Source organism: Lissotriton vulgaris, unplaced genomic scaffold, assembly GCF_964263255.1.
Source record: "Lissotriton vulgaris unplaced genomic scaffold, aLisVul1.2 SCAFFOLD_754, whole genome shotgun sequence".
NCBI classification, from domain to species: domain Eukaryota; kingdom Metazoa; phylum Chordata; class Amphibia; order Caudata; family Salamandridae; genus Lissotriton; species Lissotriton vulgaris.
The window spans coordinates 341,086-364,111 of NW_028246384.1; the positions used below are offsets into that span (position 1 = coordinate 341,086).

Genomic DNA, 23,026 nt, shown 5'->3' on the forward strand with positions numbered 1-23,026 from the left:
TGAACAGCCGTCCCTCTGCGAAGACATCCAGCAGATTCCAGCTGCCCGCGGACGCTGTCCCCCCTCCTTCCTCGACGCGCTGAAGAGAGCCGCTGCTTTTCTCGTGCAGAGAAATCCAGCTCCAGCGTTTCCGGTCTACCCTTGCGGGTGACTGGGATATCGAGAGTGACCCCTGAAGGAGATACCAATCCTCCATCATTCTATTCAGAGGTATGGTGTTGACTAAACCCTTAGACGAGAATTCTTGAAGCAAACCTTGGCAAAACCAACTTAACTTAAAGCTACTTACTTACTCCCCTTCCACGTGTTAGGCTTAGGTCAGGCACACTGGGGTAGGCTTAGTTAGAAGCACCAGTTGAGTATTTTAGCCTAATGTATATATGACTGTATATATGTTTTATTACTTTTAAACCATTGTATGGCTAAGAAACCATATCAATGCTTTTACAGTTCTATTTCGCAATCCTTATCTTACTGTACGTACTTTTTATAATAACAAGTCTTGCAATTGTGGCAATACATTTCTCTTGTACGAGAAGAAAGACTGTTCAATAAATGTTAACCCTTTATTGACAAACGCCCGTCTCTCTATTCTCTACATCTCGTGAAAGTAAACTGCACCAGACTGACTGAGTGAAATACATGTCTATTGTTTCACACGACCCTAGAGATTGACTCTTGATCTGAGGAGCAAAGTTGTCATGTTGCACGGTTGTTGGAAAACTGAATCCCTTCTTGTCTGTGCCAGGGAAGCTGATCACTTCCTATGCAGAGAAGAAAGTTTCCAGTGACCTCTGAGCTAGTTGGTAACACACCCAATTAAGTTTAGCATAGTCAGTGGAGGCCTGGAATATCCGCAGTTCCACGTTGATACTACTGTTTATGTTATTCCAATGCGCAGGGCCTAGTGGGAAACTAGGAACTACACTACATGGCGCCCAACGTTTGGTAAGGCGATAAACTAACGCAAGACAGTTAGAGTAACTCAGTCGTGCATATTTCACACAGACCCCTTTCTCCCGTAAATACTCCAATAGACGTCTGGAGTGGGTGAAAGGTTAAAATCCGCCCGACCTTAGTAAGAAGAGATTCCTATGTAAAGCTCCGGTTTATTCAACGTTGAAGGATACAGTGTTCCAAAATATTGTGCACCTAATCTTTGTCTCCTTGGAGACCTACTCTGCAAACCTTGCATTTTAACAATGCCAGAAAATAACGGAACCACTGGGGCCGCAGCAGATGCGACTCAGCAAGGTCCCGAACACACAGACCCGGATGCTATTATCATCCCGGTCCACTTAAGAAGATCTATAACATTAAAACTTATAGAGAACGGACTGACACCACAAGGTGGTACAGTAATTTTCGTGATAGAGGCTCACGAGTATCGGCAGACAGAGGTATTCTATTCATGGATAAACTTTCCAGCGGTAAACGCTATAACAAAAGAGTTTCACTATTACAAAATAGAGAAACCTCCGGAAGAGTACGCTCCTTTCGAGGAGATTGAAATTCCACTTAAATTTCAAGAGCACCTGCTCTGGTTTAATGGCGCCCTAAAACATAATGATCACATAACTAGGCTCGGTCCACTAGGTAGACCAGGAGCAACGTGGCCGGTTCTAGCCAGCTACACACCACATCCGGACATTGTAAAAATGTCTAGAGAAGAGCTGTTAGTACAGCTAAACACATTAATAAAAATACATAGGCAATTAGTCCAATATGTAATGCGGACTGCAACAGTCCAGCCAGCTGTTAATACACCACAGCTGACCCCTCATCAGGGGAACACAAATCAAATTACACCACAGAACACACAGTCATGTCTTGGTAAAACACCCGTAAAACGGGAACAAATTCCTTTCTGGTTAGCACAGAAAATCACTCAAATAGAGGCAGTATTTCCTGATACTACTCCTATTGAGAAACACAGAATCTTGACCATCTGCCTTCCTATGGGAATCGCACCACACATGGAGGACTGCGACACTTGGGGTACAGTCTTTGCTTCCATTTACACAAAAACACACGGTGTTCCGTCTATGGCGGTAATACCAGAAGTGCTAAAACAGATTCAAAATGAATACGGTCCAGAGCCCGCTTTAAATCTAGGTATGAAATTACTGAAAGATTTCAAGCAGGTCTCGGCTATATTATTAGCCAACATAAAAGGAGAAGCAGCATCTGTGGCGATCCGCCAGAAGTTGAAGGAAACAGATATAAAAGATCCTGTTGAGCTTGCAAAAATCATAGAAAAGTGCTATGAAGAATTAGGTAGAGACAGCTTGGGTGGGAAACCGGTAAAGCCCCAACTGCTCGAAAATCCTGAAAAATTATTTATTAAAAATAATTTAAACACTCCTAAAAAGAACTGGGATGGAAATAAACAATCGATTACCAAGGAAAAAGTTTTCCAGTCCAGAGGAAGGTCTCCTCGACGGAGGTAAAAAACTCCGACTCGAGAACGCCAGTCTCCCCAGAGGGAGCCCTCTGAGAAAAGATATAACCTTAGAAATAGGGATAATCTGAAAAAACCTAATAGATATCAAAGTATTGATACACGTCCCTCTCGATCTCTTCCACAGAATTCGGAAAGAAGAGGACGGTCAGACCCAGGAGAGCACACCAAGTCCAAAGACAAGGAACCTGCTCAGAGTAGAAAATCTCAATTTCAGAAAAAGAAGGTAGCCAGTATTAGAGTAATCAACCATGCCGAGAATACTGAGGACACCGTTGAAAAACGGGGAGTGGGCATTGACAATGTTGGACAGTGCAGCAGAAATCAGTATAGCGCGCAAGATCTTGATGAGTCATCTGGAGACAGTGGACACGAATGAATACATTCAGGTTGAAACTGCCGACGCCAGACTTAGCGAGCCCCATAAAATATACGAAATAACATTGCGTATAGAGGGTGGTAAGACTAGGAAAATTAGCGGTCTATTTTGGGATAAGCTCTCAAAAGGCTATGATATTCTGTTGGCTGAAAAAGATTGGCCCCCGGAGTTTGTCAGGGAGTGCCCTCGTGGCGAAGAAGTGATTATGCCTGCCTTCTCGAATCACATTCCGATTCACAAAAAATATACATATGCAAGGAAATGGGCAGTAGCCCAGGCTCCGGCATTGTATAAAAATCATGTAGGATGGGATGAGGATTCTCCTCCTCACAAAATCCAATTAAAAAGTGAACCAACTGCCCAACGGCAGTATCCCATAAAGCAAGAAGCTAAAAAACAGGTCAGGGAGATCTTAGATCAACTTGAGTACCAGGGGGTGATTGAAACATGCACCTCCCAAATGAACAATCCTTTGTTTCCTGTCTCCAAGCCAGACAATTCATATCGTCTAGTTTTGGACTACAGACATCTTAATACTTGTTGTAAAACTTTTGCAGTACAAAACTCGCATAGTGCAGCCCTAATGAATAATATAGTTAGGAAAAAATACAAAACGACATTAGACATATCTAATGGTTTCTTTTGTCAAAACATTGCACCTGAAAGCAGATATTTGACCGCTTTCTCCGCATTTGGGTCGCAGAAAAAATTCTGTCGACTCCCACAGGGGTTCAAGAACAGCCCAGGACTATTCTCAGCTAGGGTAACAGAGTTACTACAAATCTATGATGATGAGGCATTATCTTACGTGGATGATATCTATCTCACAGACGACGACTTGGATACTCATTTGAAAAGAGTGAACACCATTATACTTGGGTTCGCAGCAGAGGGTTACAAATTCAACTTTAAAAAGTCCCGAATTGCCCATCTGACAGTACTATTTTTAGGGTACGAATTATCAAGTGAAGGGAAAAGCCTAGCGGACAACTTCTTAGAGAAGTGCGCTGTACTCCAAGCTCCAAAAACGCTGAAGAATTTACAATCCATACTAGGTTTTCTGAATTTCGGAAGAACATACATCCTAAATTACGCAGAGAGGGTTAAACCACTCTACGAACTAATGAAACCTGATTTTAAACAAATCAATTGGACTCAAAAACACACAGAAATTTTGAGTTCACTGCAAACAGACATGTTAGCAAAAACAAAATTAGATACACGTGACAACACGATCGATCTTGTAATCCGAGTCATCCCAGGAAGATGCGGATTCACATACCTAACCTCTAATGAGGGAGAAAAGGTACCAATTTCAATTAAATCGCACTTGTACACACAAGCAGAAGAAACATTCAGTCACACAGAAAGAACTGTGAACGCAGTGCAAATCGCATTAGCAAATGAACGAGAACTAGCACATGGCAAACGGATTAATATCCTTACAGCGGAATCCGCCTTCGAAGCGCTATTCAGCCCAGTAAACCTGCCTACAGTGTCACTGGATCCGAAATGGATACAGTGTATAGATTCTCTAGGAGCGGAAGATGTGAAATACTATTTCGCCCCGCAATTTGAAGAACTGAATGATTTAGAATATGAAGAAGAATATCCTCTGCCAATCGAAATTCTGCCTCTCCCACAATACGCCTGTATAATCTATACAGATAGCTTTGTACAGCATTTCAACGTAGAGAGAAAATCCTACGATGCAGCATGTGCGATCATTAAAGGTCGTTGGCTGTGCGGTAAATTCAGACCGAAAGTAACAAAAACTGAATCTGTAAGAAACTGTTCGGTTCAGAGAACTGAAATCAGATCTTTAAAGATGGCGCTTGAAAATGCAGAACGTGAATTCCCGACACTTATAGTGTGCGATTCTCATTTTTGCGTCAACTCTTACAATAACAAACTGCAGAGTTGGATCGAAAACGACTACAAAGATGACACAGGTGCCACAATAAAGCATAAAATGCTTTGGAAACAAGTAGCTCTTTTATACAAAGAAATACAAAAGACTCACGTGATTCACGCACAGAGTCTTCGACGTGATGGCGTTCACGTTGCAGGGAATTCATTGGCTAATACAGCCACAGCGGAAGCAACTAAACCGGCTTCCGTAGCCACAAAAAAGCGTACAGATAAATACATAAACGGGGAAACCATGCTGGCAGTAAAAACGACCGTAAAAGGCGACTGTGCAGCACTACCCGTAAACTATCCACTCAATTATGCATACGTAATAGATGCAAACTCCGTTCCTTTTGCTCGAATCCCTGGAGTGGGGGACAGAGTAATTCCAAACAGGAGCAGGAGGGGCTTCCTCTTACTGGAAGCACACATGGGGTTGGGTCTGAGACACCAAACAATCAAAGCCTCTCTGAAAGAATTACAATCAGAGTACTGGTGGCCAGGAATGAGCATAGATATTCAATGTTTTGCTCAAAATTGTGAAAACTGCAACAGAGATCGCAGTAATGAACAGGCCAGTGTAGTTTCAGGATCCCTGCTAAACAGCATAAGGCGGTCTATCTGCGCAATCAAAGAAGAGAAGCGCGTCCCAGTGTACACCATTAAGACTAAAAGCACTTAAATAATGAGGCCTCCAGCGCTCGGCTGACGCTAGAACGGTTATAAAAGATTTGCGAGTCCATATCGGCATATACGCAATTACCACGTTCCATTCTGCCCTCCCTATCTGCTCCTCAGGTTTCATCCCCGAAATGAGGTGAATAATCCAGCTGCAGCTCCCACTACGATCAATCCTGACCACCACCTCTCTCGATGAGCCGAGTAGTGAGCTGTTGCAGTGAGATGTAAAAATGTTAAGAAGTAAAGAGAACAAGAGGGTAGGCCCAGCCCAGCCTCCTCCCAGTTCTGAAGGTCACGGACGGGTCACAGAATAGCCTGGAAGAAATTGAGGAGAAGATTGGAGGTGGGGGGATCGGCACTCCCAGACTTGCTCGCGTATTGTCACGCCTTTCATTTTATAAATGTGCGTATGCTGGCAATAAGACAGATAAGTCATCGATCGGCTCACTTTTTGAGGCTATGTTAGAGGATATTCCGCAAGGTCAACAGCACTTTCTTTTTAAATATGGAGACCATACGTTTTTTTTTAAAGTGCGGGTAAAGATCTTGAAGGCCGCATTGAGTATGTGGATGCATGTGAGGAAAACACTGAGAGTTCCATATTTTTCGATTTGGGCACCAATTAGGGATTCCCAGGTACCCCAGAATATCTGAGGGATCAACTCAGTCAGCCCTTGAATTTAGGGGGCATCTACTATTGGGCTGATCTCAAGGAAGGTTCAAACATGATGAGATGGGAAGCCATGAATAACCTGACTAAGGGGCTGTTAACAAGGTTTAAATATTACCAATTGAGTTCCAGGTGGGTTACACAAGATTGGGTGGAGGGAGAGGAGACAAAATTCAGTCAGGTGATGAGAACGGACCAGTGGAAAAAAGAAATGTCATTTTGGTATTGGTCTTTCTTGGAAATGGATATGGAGTTCGAAACCAAAATTACAAAACTATGGGGTCAGGAGTTTGGTGAGGGTGATCTGAAGCAAGTGTGGTGTGATTCTTATGGTATCTTATGAACAGTAGTAAAACCAGCATAACTTAAACACAACCACCTATAGAGTATATTGGTCACCTGTGAAGCTAAGATTTCTAGTAATGCATATAACTGCCCAAGAAGTATGTTGACAGCAGCAGATGACATGCATTTATTCATGCCATGTCCAAAAATATCATCTTATTGGAACTCATTCTGTGATTTCATAGGGGAAATTATTGGGACATAGATCATAGTAAGTCCTCGCGTAATTTTATTTGGGCTAAATTCAGAAGAAGACTTGTAGCTTTCAGTGGTGAACTCAAAGTGCTTGTTTTATGTGATTCTCTTGGTAAGACAGGAGATCTGTAGACTATGGAAATCAGAAACTCCACTGTGTTTTACTGAGCACCTTAGAAATATCATATATACCAGTGAGTCTGATATGGCATGCAATCCAATAAGTGAGAAGAAAATGTGGGCTCCGTTGGTAAGGTGGAGAGAAAAGACAATATGAGTCCTATGATTAAGCCAATCCTGCTGTTGGCTATGGTATCTCCTTTTTCATTTTTTGTGGTTTCAGTGTGTTAAGGAGATGGAAGTGGAAACAGCAGTTCAGGTGTGGGTCACTATTCTTGTTTTTTGCCTCATTGATCAACGGTCTGGTCCCCCCTTGTAAGACCTAGAGGGTCAGCACGGCACTGCACGGGTGTCCCGCTGTGCTCCTTCTCCTCCTCCCCTGCGACAAGGGTTCTGGGAGACCGAGTCCCCACATTGCAGCAGAGTCAGTTGCAGGTCAAAATGGATTTCCCGTGCCGCAAGAGGCAGACTGCGCTTTTCAGCGTGGTGCAGGTGTCATGCTGTGCTCCTCCTTCTCCTCCCCTGTGATAAGGGATCTGGGAAACCAAGTCCCCACATGGCAGCAGAGTCAGTTACAGGTCAAAATGGATTTCCTGTGCTGCAGGAGGCAGACTGTGCTTTTCAGCGTGGTGCAGGTGTCATGCTGTGCTCCTCCTCCTCCCCTGCGACAAGGGTTCAGGGACACCGAGTCCACATATGGCAGCAGAGTCAGTTGCAGGTCAAAATGGATTTTCTGTGCCACAGGGAACAGACTGCACTTTTAAACGAAGCGTGGGTGTCCCGCTATGCTCCTCCTCCCCTGCGACAAGGGTTGTGGGACACTGAGTCCCCACATGGCAGCAGAGTCAGTTGCAGGCCAAAATGGATATTGGTGTGTCAGTGGGTGTGTGAGTGGCTCCATAGGTGAATATGTAGGTGTCTGAGTAGCTCTTTGGGTGAGTGTACAGCTGTGTAGGTGGCTGTATGTGTAAGTAACTGGATGTATGAGTGGGTGAGTGGTTGTGTGAGTGGCTGTATGAATTGAGTGAGTGGGTGTGTCAGTGGATCTATGGATGAGTTAGTGGTTGTGTGAGTACTTTTATGGATCTATGAATAGGTATGTGAGTAGTTGTGTGGGTATGTGAGTGAGTATATGAGAGGTTGTATAGGGGTGTGAGTACTTGTGTGGATAATGTAATCAGTGATGTCATTTGAGATGTAATCAGTGATGTCACCAGTGATGTCACTGACCATGTCCAGAGTGATGTAATATGTGATGGCATAAGTATTGCAATGCGGGGGCGTGTGTTATAGTTAGTTCAGCTAACTATAACTGCTGAATTTCACTGGGTTTGTACAAGTGACATGTGAGCCTAACTATAATGTCCCTGTAACCTTTGTTTTTTTCACTGAATATCTAAGGATTTTTTAATGTTGTTTCCAAACTATAATGTCCCTGTAATCTTTGTTTTTTAAGATAATTTCTAAGGTTCTGAGTGTCTGTATGGGTCTCAGGTGGACTGCATAAGTGTACCACTAGGTGTATGAGTGTGTGTGTGAGTGTCTGAGTAGATCTGTGAGTGGGTGCAGGACAGTCAAAGTGGGTATCTGAGTGGATGCACTAGTGTCTGAGTGAGTGTTTCAGTTGAACTATAAGTAGGTGTGAGAGTGTAGGTGGGGGATTGTGAGTACATCCATGAGTGTGTGAGTCAGTCTGTGAGTGCATGCATTAGTCTATGTGTAGGTCTGTGAATAGCTGTGTGAGCGGCTGTATGGGTCTGTGAGTGGGTGCATGAGAATCTGAGTGGGTCTGTGAGTGGGTGTATGTGTCTTAGTAGATCTGTGAGTAGGTGCATGTGTGTCTGAATGGGTCTATAAGTGGCTCTGTGAGTGGCTGCATGAGTCTGTGAGTAGGTACTTGAGTTTCTGAGAAGGGGTCTGAGTAGGTCTGTGATTGGTGCATGAATGCCTGAGTGGATGTCTGAGCGAGTGAGTGAGAGGCTGAGTGGATCTGTGAGTATGTATCAGAGTGTTTGAGTAGGTTTGAGAGTGCCTCAATAAGTGTGCGAGTCAGTCTGTGAATAACTGCATGAGCATCTGAGTGGGCCTGTAAGTGAGTGCATGAGTCCCTGAGTCAGTCAGTGAGTAGGTGTGTGAGTCTGTGAGAGAGGACATGAGTCTCGGATTTGGTCTATGAGTTAATGCATGAGTCTCCGGGTGGGTCTGTGAGGTGGTGCATGAGTGGTGCATGAGTCTGAGTGGGTCTGTAAGTGCATGAGTTTCTGATTGGGTTTTTTAATGAATGTGTGAGTCTCTGGGTGGGGCTTTGAGTGGGTTTGTGAGTCTGTGAGTGGGTGCATGAGTATGTAAGTGGGTCTGTTAAGGGGGTGCAGGAGTTCCCTGATTGAGTGTGAGAGAGGGTGCATGAGTCTCTGACAGGTCTGTGAGTAGAAGCATGAATCTCTGAACACGTCTGTTAGTGGGTGTGTGAGTGTCTGATTGGGTCTGTGAGTGGGTGCATTAGTCTGTGAGTGGGTCGGTGAGTGAGTGTATGAGTGTCTCATTGTGACTGTGAGTGGGTATATGATTCTCTGAGTTGATCTGTGAATGTTATGTTATGTTATGTTAAATAGGTCTTTTATAGCGCATGGCTACTCCAAAGGAGTGTCCCGGCGCTTTATATTTCATGACCTAGAAGGAAACAGACAAACATAACAATATAAGTTAAGAAGGAGGGCTCGCAAAGTTCAGAAACTAAAACAGGAAATCCCTAGTGGGCAAAGAGCCATGTCTAGGTTTAGGTATGTGTGTGCCTGAGTTCTCTGTTTTATTCTCTTCTGCTCTAGTTTTGCCTTTTCTGCTTTTTTTCTGCCCCCTGTTTTTGCTTTACTGCTAGTTTTTCTGCCTCTGCTTTGCCTTCCCTTCTCTTTTTCTACCTTCTGTTTTTTCTATCGTGGTCTTTTTTCTGCCTTGTGTTGAATTTCACTGGTTTTGTACTCGTTTTTTTCAGTAACTTTCTAAGTTTTTTAAATTCTATTTCCTAACTATAACATTATTGTAACCTTTGTTGTTTTGTGAATATCAAAGATTTTTTTTAATGTTATTACCTAACTGTAACTGTAACCGGTATCCTTTGAGAATTGGTGTGTGAGTAGCTATATAGGTAGGTGAGTGTGTGTGTGAGTGGCTGCATGGGTCTCTGAGTGGCTCTTTGAATAGGTGGTTAATGGGGATGTGAGTGGATATATGAGTCTGTGAGTTGGTGTGTGAGAGACTGTATGGGTGGGTACATGGCTTTGTAAGTGGGTGTAGGAGTGATTATATGGATCTGTGAGTGGATGCATGAATGTCTGAGTGGGTCTGTGAGTGGGTGTATGAGTGTCGAGTGGGTCTCTGACTGGATGTGTGAGTGCCTGAGTAGGTGGTGAATGGGTGCATGAGTCTCTGACTGGGTCTGTGAATAGGTACATGAGTGCTTGTGAAATTATGTGAAAGGGTGGATGAGTCTCTGAATGCGTGAGTGAGTGGATGTGTGCATGTTTGAGTGGGTCTGTCAGTGGGTGTGTGGAAAAAAGTAGGGGACACATGGAAGCAGGTCTTCATGCCAGCTCCGCCTGTGATGTCCCTCTTGTCCTGGGATGGCAAATTGAACTTTAATATCCTTGTAACCTTTGTTTTTTTGTGAATTTCAAAGTTTTTTAAAATTGTGTTTTTTAACTGTAACCTGTATCCTTTGAGAATGGGCGTGTGAGTGGCTATATATGAAAGGTGAGTGTGTGTATGTGAGTGGCCGTATGGGTCTCTGGTGGCTGTTTGAATAGGTTTGTGGGTATGTGAGTAGCAATATGAGTCTGAGAGTCGGTGTGTGAGTGACTGTATGGGTGTGTACATGGCTTTGTAAATAGGTGTATGAGTGATTATATGGATCTGTGAGTTGGTGCATGAGTGTTGAATGGGTCTGTGACTGGATGTGTGAGTGCCTGAGTGGGTGGTGAATGGGTGCATGAGTCTCTGACTGGGTCTGTGAAAGGGTAAATGAGTGCTAGTGAAATTCTGTGAATGGGTGGATGAGTCTCTGAGTGGGTGAGTGAGTGGGTGTGTGAGTGGGTCTGTCAATGGGTGTGTGGAAAAAGTAGGGGGCACATGGAAGCAGGTCCTCATGCCAGCTCCCCCTGTGATGACCCAATTGTCCTGGGATGGCGAATTGAGCTAAAGAACAATGATGGATTTAACCCAGATCTATGACTGGGGGTGAGTGTCTGAAAAGTTTCAGCGCTTTGTCCATCATCTCCTTGTGTTTGCTTTTTCACCCTAAATTGGCAGGGTATGCGCAGATGTGCCTTGCTCACTTTGAAACTGGATTCAAGCTAGCCTGGCTGATGAGGGCTGTTAGCCCAAAACCAGTCCCAGGATGCTTGTTTCCGGTCCAGGGATGACGTGGCTTGGCAGTTTGGGCTGGACTGTTCCCATGAGTCACAGGGTCAAGACTGATTTGCATATGCCTGTGTCTTAACTGGAGTGGCGAAGTGAGCTAAAGAACAATGATGGATTCAACCCAGATCTGTGACTGAGGATGAGAGTCTGAAAAGTTTCAGCGCTCCGTCTATCATCTCCTTGCGTTTCCTCTTATCCAGCTTACCTGCAGTCTTCTACTCTCTGCTGCCTTAGGTTTTGTGCTTCTTCCGCGCATTTTCAACTTGTTTTTTTGCCCTCTCTCTGCTCGCTCCTGCCCTCTATTTTGTCTGTTTTTACTCATTTTTCCCATTATTTTGACCTTTTTCTGCTTGCACCTGACCTTTATTCTGCTTTTTGCTGCTAGTTTCTGATCTCTATTTTGGCTCTTGCTGCTCGTTTCTGGCCTCTACTTTGCCTCTTTGTGCTCATTCTGTCTGTTATTTCGTCTTTGTCTGCTTGTTTCTCACCTTTGTTTTGCCTCTTACCGCTTGTTTCTCAGCCTTATTTTAGGGGTGGGTGGTAAACTCTGCTCCGCAAGTGCCAAGGGAACTTCATCCCCCAACCAGTAATGCCAGGAGGCACGTCCAAGTGGTTGAGTAAGGGGGTCGGGCCTCTGACGAGGTCCCAGCAATCCCTCTGTGTGGGACATACTAGTGCTAATAAAAGGGGTTCTTGGCCCCTAAAAACCTTCAGTAGGCAAGGGAACTTTATCCCGCAACCAGTAGTGTGCCAGGAGGTGCGTTTGCAGAGAGGTTGAGAAAGGGGGCAGGTCTCCAATGAGGTCTCATCAGTCCTGCTGTGTGGGACTTACCAGTGGTAACAGGAGGGGTACTTGACCCCTAAGGACCCTCAGCATCCAAGGGGACTTCGTCCCCCAATGAGTAACGCTTGTTTTTTTAGCCATGAATTCACACATTTCACAAATTCACAGCCAATTTGCTTTTTAAACATCCATGACCAAGTTTATGGGGTCAGGGTATTCTTACACTGCCCCCTTTTCTTATTTTTATGGGCTTTTTTAGAGGGACTCAGTTAATGCCGAGTCCCAAGATGGCTGCAAACACTTCCTGGTTGAAGTGTTGGCTGCCAATCAGAGCACTGCATTTCCTTGCACAAACTTGTTATTATTCGTGAACTCATCCACACGTTCCAGCTGTTACTCTCAGGCTTGTTCACATATAGGTACACAAGAAAGCAACAGTCAGCCAGGACATAAATGTGGGTCCCAAAGGATACAACGAGTCAAAAAGAAGTAAAATTACCAAGAAAGAATTGACTCAGACAGTTGGACTAAAACAACAAATATATATATCCACTACAATGTTTCAGCGTCTGCCTTCCTCAGGTAGTACAAGATGGTTTGCTCAGTGGCTGTACCGATGACACTGATGAATTTCTAAAAGGAATCATGAGTCAAGATTCCATTTGAAATGTGAAATCAATGAAGCCCTGAGATGTCTTGAGATATGTAGTAATCAGGTGGTATTGTCAGTGATGTTCAGTCTATCTGGATGCAGTGATTTTAAATGGAACATCCAGAAGTTTTTTCTGGTGTCCAGTAGTTCTTTCTTTAAGACATTTTCCACAGGGAAAATCTTCAAATCTGATAGTAAATGATTCACAAGTTTAAAATGATCTAGCTGCTATAAATCCAAATTTAGCATTTACCAACTGTAACAAGGTAGCCCAATGATTCCCTATGTCAGCTGCCAGCTGTGCTACACTGACAATAAATTGGGGTATATTTCATGGTAAGGACATGCTCAACATCAATTTCTATATGTCCTTCCATTAAAAGGCATGCCTTCCCTTCATGGGCAAAAAGGCGTACATATAGGTAATTAATATTTAACCCCTTCAGTGCTGATGACGAGCCCAGGCTCGTCATGCAGCACGGTGATCGTGTGCTCATGACGAGCCTGGGCTCGTCATGAGCCGAGGAACGCTCACACGCGGGGCTAATTCCCCAGCTGGGCTGAGCGTTCCATTGCGCGGGCGAGCCCAGGCTCGTCATGAGCACACGAGCACCGTGCTGCATGACGAGCCTGGGCTCGTCATCAGCACAGCGGCGCCGTGCGCGGCCCCCGCCCCCCCCCCCCCCCGCACCGCGGGGAAATTAGCCCCGCAGTGAAGGGGTTAAAAGGAACGTTTAGACCTGTGAAAAGGGTTTGAATTTGCAGTTTAAAACTGCCACAGAAAAGCTACCTGTGTGCAGCTACCAGGCTGTATAGTCTTTCACTAGCAGCCTACCTTCATGTGTACATCTGTGCACACATGTTCATGTGTAACCAGCCTGGTGCCACTTCCCCTAGCTGCGTTGCAGAGACCTTATCTGAAAAGGCAGACACTGGCGCCAAACATGCACAGTCTATTTTAACCATGACATTTCTGGGAGTGAGACGTAATGAGGCTCACCCGACACAAAGGCCCAAATTCCAGGTGATCCAAGCAAAACATCCTGGCGTATAAATGGCGAGAACCCATTTGTAAGAGTTGATTAGCTTTCTAAATAGAGCATTAAAATACTTACATAAAAATACATCAAGTGCACTCCATGTAATCCGTGTCATTAAGAATAGTTTCGTATTTGATACACTTTCCCATAAGTTTTCCTGTCAGCAATAACTTCAATGTAGTAGGTTCCGAAAATCATTAAAACTTGAATAGGTCTAGGAATATCCTTCAGAGCATTATTAAAAAGAAACATATCTTCATCTGAAAAAATACATTGAGGAGACATGGAAATAATGCCTTGCATGCGTTGAAGTAGATTCTATATGGTCACTGAAACATAAACCTAAACGTAGATTTAATGGCTTTAATCATATTTTTGAAGCACATAGACACAGGAAACTTTAAAGCAAAAAAGGGACATTAAACCCATATGTTGCAGACTTGTAAGTCTACAAAATACTAACAGATATAAATCTTAAATAGATTTTCTTTATCTAATAAATGTCATTCAAAGAGATCATTGTTGGGGGGTTTTGCTTTTATGAACACAAATGGAAATCTGAATTATGTTAGCTGTAGCAATCGAAGACATCTAAAAAGCACACTTGAAAAAATTGTTGAAAGAAAAGTGAATGAATGATGTAAGGAATTGGCACTGTTCATAATATTATGTATCCTACTATGGATCCGATTTACAGAAAGGTTGAACTGCAAAATCTTGAAAACCATTAGCCAGTCAGAGTAGCTGTTCCCGAGAGATGAATACTTCCTGATTTAGATTTGTGCCAATGGAGAGAAATTCCGCTAATCTAACACTCCTGGTTTGGCCACCTTTTCCGCTGATAAGCAGTGTTGATATCATTAAATTAGAAAACGGTAAACGCACTACATCAATAGCCTTACATCTGTAATATTGTGTTACTCTAGGTTGAACAACTATGGAAGTGGAAGACTCTTGAAAACAACCTCACTCGTGCAAGGAAACCCTGATCTCTGATGTCAAAAACTCACATGACCTGGCTGCTCTTACTCCACTGAGTCACCAGATCATAGTGGCAGACCCCACCCTATTTAGTGCAGGAAGACTATCACTAGATTTTATTGTACAGGACCGTCATTGTCCTTATTTGGTATTCACAGTTTTTGGTATGTTGAGTTTCTTGGTCTTCTATGGTCACATGACTGAAAATGCAAGTGTTCTCAATTTCCGAGCTTTATGATTGTACATTTACGTTTCTTCTTTTGGCTGCAGTTGCCTTTGCATAACATTAAAGAAAAGTACACTGATATAATGAAAGAGTAATGTTGTAATGTAAAAGGAGGCTTTAAGGAGGCTTTAAGGCATTTTGATCAGGGAACGCACAGTAACCACACTGGTTAGATCTCCATCATAGTTCCTACTGGAATGCTGCATCAATAGTCCCACACCCAAAATCACGAATACAGGAGGTATGAGTTTTACTGCCATCTAATTTTGGCATAATGCACATTTTTTGCTGAACACCTTGTCTAGTTCCTAGTTATATTAGTTATATAACTATCTTCCATGCTCACTCCGCCTGATTGTCGACTCTCTTCCTTTTCGTTCTTAAGTCTGCTTTATTAAAGTTTGTTTCCTTGATGGTATGATCTATTTTCTATATTTAAAATTGTTGCCATGTTACGGATTATATTTTACTGTTGGTTTGCCAGGAGCTACCCCATTGACATTTAGGAACTTATTATGCTGTCGTCGGAGTTGTCTCCGACCAACACCGTCTCAGTCTCAGGACCGACAACCTCCGGTTGGCAGTTCTGTCCACCTGATTATGATGCGACCAAACACTGTTCAGTTGGATACTCATAATTCTAAATGGGAGCTTGTGTTCCGACCATAAACAGGCTGTAATACAGGCTCCCATGAAGAAATGGGTTTGTGTGTAAAACTCTGCACCCTCATGGTGCCTGACACACAGTGCATGGATTTGCAGGGGGGTGCCCTATGTACAACCTCGGCCTCTAGTCCTAAGCCACCTAGACAAAGTCACTTTCTGACAGCCTTTCCATGTCAGAAAGGCCGGCACGGAAAAGCTGTAGGAAACTGACATCGTAATCCCTGCAACGGAAACCCTGTCCATAGGAATTACGGTGCGGTTCCATTCCGCCGTAAGACTCCAAGAGCCGGTCGGAACCCTGTCAGAATGACCGGCCCGTACAAGCTCTAACAGCTGTCATCTTAATTTGGCAGTCAGACTGCAAACCGACCTTGTCAGTCGAGAAGCCTCCGACCTCGGTTGGAAAGCTTCTGACTAGTCGTCGAAGGCTTTTCAACCGACATCGTAATTTGCCTCTTAGTCTGTCATGGAATCAAAGCACTTTAGGGTACCTTTGAGCATTGTACTTCGAACCTCATTTGCCATGTCCAATCTGTTCATACATACTATAGAGTGTCTGGCTCCAACTTTTTGCATTTGCAGATCTCAGATTCTTTTTCACTCCATGTTTTGGTTATTACCTTTATTTTATGGGCTCTCAACGTCATGAACGACCTTTGTAGTTACAGTTTTTTCAAATGTACGAGGTATAGTTTGGGGTTACTAGCTCATTTCAAGTTCACTCTCCAAGGGATACTAGTAAACTGCATAATTTTCTGTTCCCGACACCCAATTTGATATTGAGTACACACTGTGCCAAGCAACAAATCTGTTCCTAAAATCAATGACCATTTTAAGTTGACCAACCTCTTTCAACCAAGATCAACAAAACTGTTTCAACTGTGAGGAATACATTAATTGAGCCTGAAATACCATTTTTTCATCTCCCTCCAGCATGAAAGCAATCACGGTTTAGATAGATGAGATTTTTGCTGTGAGTTTTTGTAAAAACCCAGCATTTATTACAAATTTTCATAGCCATTAGATTTATACATGCACAATCACTTACTAGATTCCTTGTTTTCAATTAATTATTTTTTCAGTGACAATAGCCGCAAATAAATTAAATGTTGACTTAATGCGTAGACAATCAAATATAATAAGCATCTTTATATAGTTTCAGTTATAAAGTGGGCAAAAGTTTAGATAGTTTGGTGTTTTATTGCTTAAAGGTTTGCACTGATAAGCTCAGCAATTTATTAAAGTGCCTTTTCTGAGCTTCCTAAGTAATGGTCTTAATAGAGTCACATGAAACAACCCGGTATTCGCCCTTCAGGTACCGAGTATGGGGACACAGGTAACTTCGCAGGGCAACTGAAATCTCTAGGTGAAATACTTCAAACCTACAGGGTTATCACGGATCTTGGAATCCTGATGTGTCTAGTAACTGCGATTAACTGCCATATTGGGACACCCGAGGCATTTGAAAGGAGTCACTATGACTAGGCCAGAACATGTAAAACCAGTCCACCCTTTCATTAGAAGTGACCAGGGGTGTAACGCATTCCCCTGCAGCCTCTGTTGAGCAGAGAGGCTCCCAGCCCTCTAGGGGGCGCCAAACCCACAAAGGGCCCTCATTTAGCCCAAGATCAATGAATATCTGTGAGATATGAGCATCTTCAGAGCCCCTCATTACATCCTGCAGGGGGGGAGCGGGGGCTTCATTTGGTGTTACGACACTGGAAGTGGCTGATTGCTGTTTAACCCCTTCGGTGCTCATGACGAAGCGGTTCAGTCATGAGCGGCGGTTGGGCTGTGCTGATGACGGAGGTTCTGTCATGGCCCCGCCCGCTCAATAGAAAGTTCAGCACAGCGCGAAAATTCGCGCCACGCTGAAGGTGTTAAATGGAGATCATCCGGTAAGCACCCAAATTAAACTTGCCTTGTTATGAGAATGGCTGCATCAGGTGATGACGCATCTTCTGACCGGCTTGTTGACATTTCAAAATGGACATCATTCCGTTTGCCATATTCTTCATGCTGCCATTTGCAAAAGCTCTCCAGCATTTTCTCTCCGTGATGTCCGATGTACATGTCCGCCTGAAAAGGAGATGTTTGTTTTGTCAGAGATTTTCACTTATGTTTCTAACCTTTTGATTGCCTTTTATTTCAGCACCAACTCCTATGCTTACACCAGAGGGGCTTAGCATTATAAACAAGTTATATAACCGGAGGTCAGTGTATATTATGTTAATCCATCACTGGCCTAAATAATCATTTACTGAAGCTCTGATTGTCAATCTCGATTAGCACGTATTTGGAGCACTAATAGAACTTTACTCATGAAAGGAACACATTTCCCATAAAACGTGCTTGTTCTCGAGGATGCAAAGATATCTAAACATACATTGCTCCCTTCTGGCAAAATGAAGGAATGTGCTTAAGAAGGAACACGTTTCCAGCAAAGTATATCAGCCAAGCACATTTACTGTCAAGTCTGTTTAACCAATCTGATATGTTAAATAAAAAAATGTTTCGGACAGAACGAGCTGAACGGTAAAAAACAGAGCATGAACAACAGAGTACATAGCAAGAACATAATGACAGCACGCAACCTGAGCTCAACCAAACCACAAACAGTGATCATAAAGCAGACCGAAACCAGGACATATGTTGGCTTTTATGCAATGAATGTTAGGATGATTATGCCTTGTGATGCTAATATTTTAAACTTAGCTTTTGTTCAAAGACCAGCTGAGTCAATGATCTATGTGTGTGGAGGACGGTGGAAGCTGCCTTGGTATTGTACCAGAGATCTGAAGGCAGGGGTCAGCAATTTGTGCATCTGAAAGAGAATTTAGAGGGGGCAAACAACAGGACACAGATAAAACGAGTGTGGCTGAGTACAAAGGGCAATTGTGAGGAGTGCGTTTGCGTGTGTGTTTGTATATATATATATATATATATTTATTTTTTTTTACTGAAAAAGAAAAAATTTTAACATTATAATTAGTTGAATATGACAGTGACGACATTAACCTTCTGAACTAAAATCAAACACTGAAAATTGAAAAAGTTATAGTTAGTAGAGCTTCTGGAATGGAGCAACCCAGGGCCCAAAGAGCAAAGGCTGGGCATGGCCTGGTGTTGGCACCCTGATGGGGCTTTGGATAAAGGGCCTGACTGCCCATCAAGCTTGGTGACCAACCCCTCATTGCACACAGTGAAAGGCTGTGTGCATCATAACCCCCCCCCCCATTGTGCACAGCAAAAGCCAGAGCTAACTATAACTTGCGCACCAGCCATACGCTGCCTATGACGTCACACATTACATCACTCATGACATGTTCTATGACATCATTTATGACATCTCAAATTACATCATTGATAACATCACTGATAGCCTCATCAAAGTTTCTTTAGTGTACATCATTACTCTATAAACCAGTACAGAATTAGAAGTCTCAAAGTAAGTACATAATTGCTCAGAATCATATGAAGCTTAGTTAATGCCATCACAGATACAACTCACTTATCTGTAGAAAGCATATGCTATGTGCAACATTGACCTTATACCATACACTTCATGGCTAACCTAGTTCATGTTAACAATCAACCACAGATATATGGGAACTCCTCATTGCACACAGTGTTCAATATGTATACAACTGTTCAGACACAGCCTACTTCTCCATTGTATTTATTTATTCCTTTGTAAAGCACTTGGTTACACCAACAGTGTATCTCTGTGCTAAGACATCGGATAGTGGTTATGAGAAGTTATGTCGTCACTTGCTAACCTAGCAGGAGAAATTGTTCTACCTGGTAATTGCCGTTAGTCTGTTTTGGCAAATAGCCAGGTTTTTAATTGCTTGCAGAATCTGCTTTCACATGGCTCTATTCTTAGTGCCATTGGTAGGATATTCCATGTGGTTGAAGGTACCTTGAGCCATTCTGTGAAATAATGCGATGGCAGTGGCATATTGCCTTAAACATAACTCTTTTTTCTATTGGCAGCCAGTGTAGTCCTACCAGTGCTTTCTTTGTGTTTGTTCTCTTTGTAGTTGGCCAATCCTTTCCTTGTAGCTCCAAGGTATAACACATTTCCATAGTCCAATTGGGAGGTTATTACTGTGTGTACTATTGTTTTCCTTGCTGTAGCAGGGAGCAGATCAAGGATCTTTCTAAGTATTTTCATGGCCCCATAGCATTTACCGGCAACTTTCAGGATCTGCTTGTCGAAAGTTAGCTTGTCAGCAAACCATATTCCAAGGTTTTTTACTTCTGCGTTTGGGGTGGGTAATTGGCCTAAAGATTCCGGCCACCATGCCGATGACCAGATGGTTGGTGACTTGCCCACAAACATTACCTCCGTTTTACTCCCATTTAGTTACTCAAGATACTCAACGTCTATCAAACCCCTCACAGTCACCAAACATACAATGAGCTATAAAGTTGATATGAATAGAAAAGGGGGTACTGTAAAGAGTGTTTACTCTATGGGTAGAGTTTGCTCTGCACCATACTGTTTGCAGATGGTGAAACTCTCATGAGCAATACACCATAAAGTATTAAATCAAATATAGATTCTCTAAGTAATATGATCCGAAAATCTAGATTTCATTAAAGACACAAGGGATAGCATTATGCATACATCTTTTACTGCTACTCCATGTGCAGCCATTTAACGCAACTTGTAACCATACTAGAACTCTAGAATCAGAATCTAAATGACAGCCATTATAAACCCTAGCCCAGCCAGCAGCCATCTTCCTCTTTACAGCTGCCTTGAGGCCAAATCTGTTAACATAAAGAACTTGAATTCAACCAATACATCTATAACTTCCAAATCTTCAATTTCTTTTCTTGAAGGTCAAACTTCAAAATGTTCTACTGTGTTCTTGTATTCACTGTGTTCCTGATAAAAATGCTATTCTAATAAATTGAAATAAATCAAATGCATAGCAACATTTTAAATTACTATAATAAATGCATATATCATGCTAAACTAACATAACTTCCCCCTTCTTCCATTCCTCTCTCTCTGGAAGGGAGGACAGGATACTGCTAACCTCCATGTCGTTAATGAAATCCAGATTCTCTCACCATATCACTCAGAGAATCTGCATTTCATGTCAAGACCAGAGACTATTCTTATGTATGTTCAAAGCTGTGAATAGCAACAGACAAAACATGCTTCACGGGTTTCAAATAGAACCTAGAAAATAAATATTTTAGGCACATCCTGTATGGCCGCGATACCCGCCACCCCCTCTCAACACACTCCACAAGGATGGGAAACCGGAAACAGTTCTGAACTTTTGGAAGACGGGAGGGAGTGACCCTCCCGGCCGTATTTATTAAAATATGAAACAAAATTAAACATTAAAATAACAGTTTCATATTATGTACAATTTCATTACCACATTGCGATGTTTTGGCTAACCTTAACATATTCTCTAATACAAAGGTTCTCCTAGCCGAACTAACATCCTACAAAACATTAACTTGAAATTTTGAAATTGTACATCCTAACGTTTAAGGGCCAACGGCAAGGTCGTAACCGGTGTCAAGATCCCTAAACCCGAAATATCCCCCTCACTTGTGAGGGGCGACCGCACAGAGGTGTACCTCAAGTGCAACTACCAATTTCCCTTGACTTGACGGGGGCCCCAATAAACTCGACGCCACTTAAAGGTCGTTCGAGGACTCGTGTGAGGTATCTAGAAGGTAGCGTAGACCCCCTCCCAAACCCCACACAACTTACCACATCTTCCGTCGCAGATATCCTGGCCCCGGGAAATTCCCCAGGAGGGGGCTGTAGCCCCTCCTACCCAGGAAGGGGCCTTGACCGCCTTTCCTTTCCTTTCGGCGTCCCATCCTTAGAAGGGACCGCCTACCCGTTGAGGGGCCAATGGCCACCTCCCTCGAGCGCTCCCATCCGTAATGGGTGACGCCCACTCATAGGGATCTACCAATTAGTGCTCACCGATCATGACCTTACCGCCCGACCAAAAATAAATACGACAATTTAACTAAATTACTCAATTACAAAACAACCATAAACCATTTCACGTATGATTACTGATCAATACTTAGTGCAGAATTCCTTTATTTGAAAAACATATTGTAGCTGACCATTCTTTATTGCATACTAAGAATAACACGACAATCACCACAACCTGCAAGAAATAGAATTACCACATCAAAACTTTATTCAAAACAACTGGCTGTCCTCAGGGGCTGGTGGGTGGGTTCAAAATTGGCTCTTCGTTCCGTCTCGAGCTCACGTGCAGCGAGGGGGTGCAGCTTCAGAGCACAGGAACAAGAGGATGCGTTCTTGGCTTGTTGCTCCTTTTATCCGTCTTCAGGGCGGGCGTAAACCCGCCCCTGCCTGCCCTTAGGGCGTGGCCAGCCGCGTCAGTGTCTAGGCCAGCCCACTCGAGGGCGGGAAACAGCGCGCCCTGGCTACGCCGCTTCGGGCATACCAGCCGAGGCTCGCCTCCCGCCCAAAAATGGCTTCCCGGGGGGCTCGTGGTACTCGGCCATACGTTCGGGGGGACCGAATGGTCGCCCCTTTCCATATGGCCGCGATACCCGCCACCCCCTCTCAACACACTCCACAAGGATGGGAAACCGGAAACAGTTCTGAACTTTTGGAAGACGGGAGGGAGTGACCCTCCCGGCCGTATTTATTAAAATATGAAACAAAATTAAACATTAAAATAACAGTTTCATATTATGTACAATTTCATTACCACATTGTGATGTTTTGGCTAACCTTAACATATTCTCTAATACAAAGGTTCTCCTAGCCGAACTAACATCCTACAAAACATTAACTTGAAATTTTGAAATTGTACATCCTAACGTTTAAGGGCCAACGGCAAGGTCGTAACCGGTGTCAAGATCCCTAAACCCGAAATATCCCCCTCACTTGTGAGGGGCGACCGCACAGAGGTGTACCTCAAGTGCAACTACCAATTTCCCTTGACTTGACGGGGGCCCCAATAAACTCGACGCCACTTAAAGGTCGTTCGAGGACTCGTGTGAGGTATCTAGAAGGTAGCGTAGACCCCCTCCCAAACCCCACACAACTTACCACATCTGCCGTCGCAGATATCCTGGCCCCGGGAAATTCCCCAGGAGAGGGCTGTAGCCCCTCCTACCCAGGAAGGGGCCTTGACCGCCATTCCTTTCCTTTCGGCGTCCCATCCTTAGAAGGGACCGCCTACCCGTTGAGGGGCCAATGGCCACCTCCCTCGAGCGCTCCCATCCGTAATGGGTGACGCCCACTCATAGGGATCTACCAATTAGTGCTCACCGATCATGACCTTACCGCCACAGGCCGGATAGTTGACCGGCTATCCGGACCCCCCACACACTCCTACCTAAAGGTCATGTCTTAAAGTCCCCAGCCAAGCTATCAGGTCTCCTATGAGTAACTCGTTCCCCACCCGGGACAAATGAACACCATCACCCAAATACATACTGTCCCCTTTAATACAACCATGCGAAATAGA

The 23,026-nt window shown here is 43.6% G+C and overlaps 1 protein-coding gene across 1 annotated transcript in view; it reads right to left on the reverse strand.

The window, feature by feature from the left end:
- Nucleotides 1-23,026, reverse strand: part of LOC147665970 (A disintegrin and metalloproteinase with thrombospondin motifs 19-like) — a 632,122-nt gene that overhangs the window by 298,093 nt on the left and 311,003 nt on the right. The window contains exon 6 of the mRNA XM_086949366.1: nt 17,446-17,603. Coding sequence (XP_086805492.1) covers nt 17,446-17,603 — 158 coding nt within the window. The remainder of the gene's footprint in view (nt 1-17,445; nt 17,604-23,026) is intronic.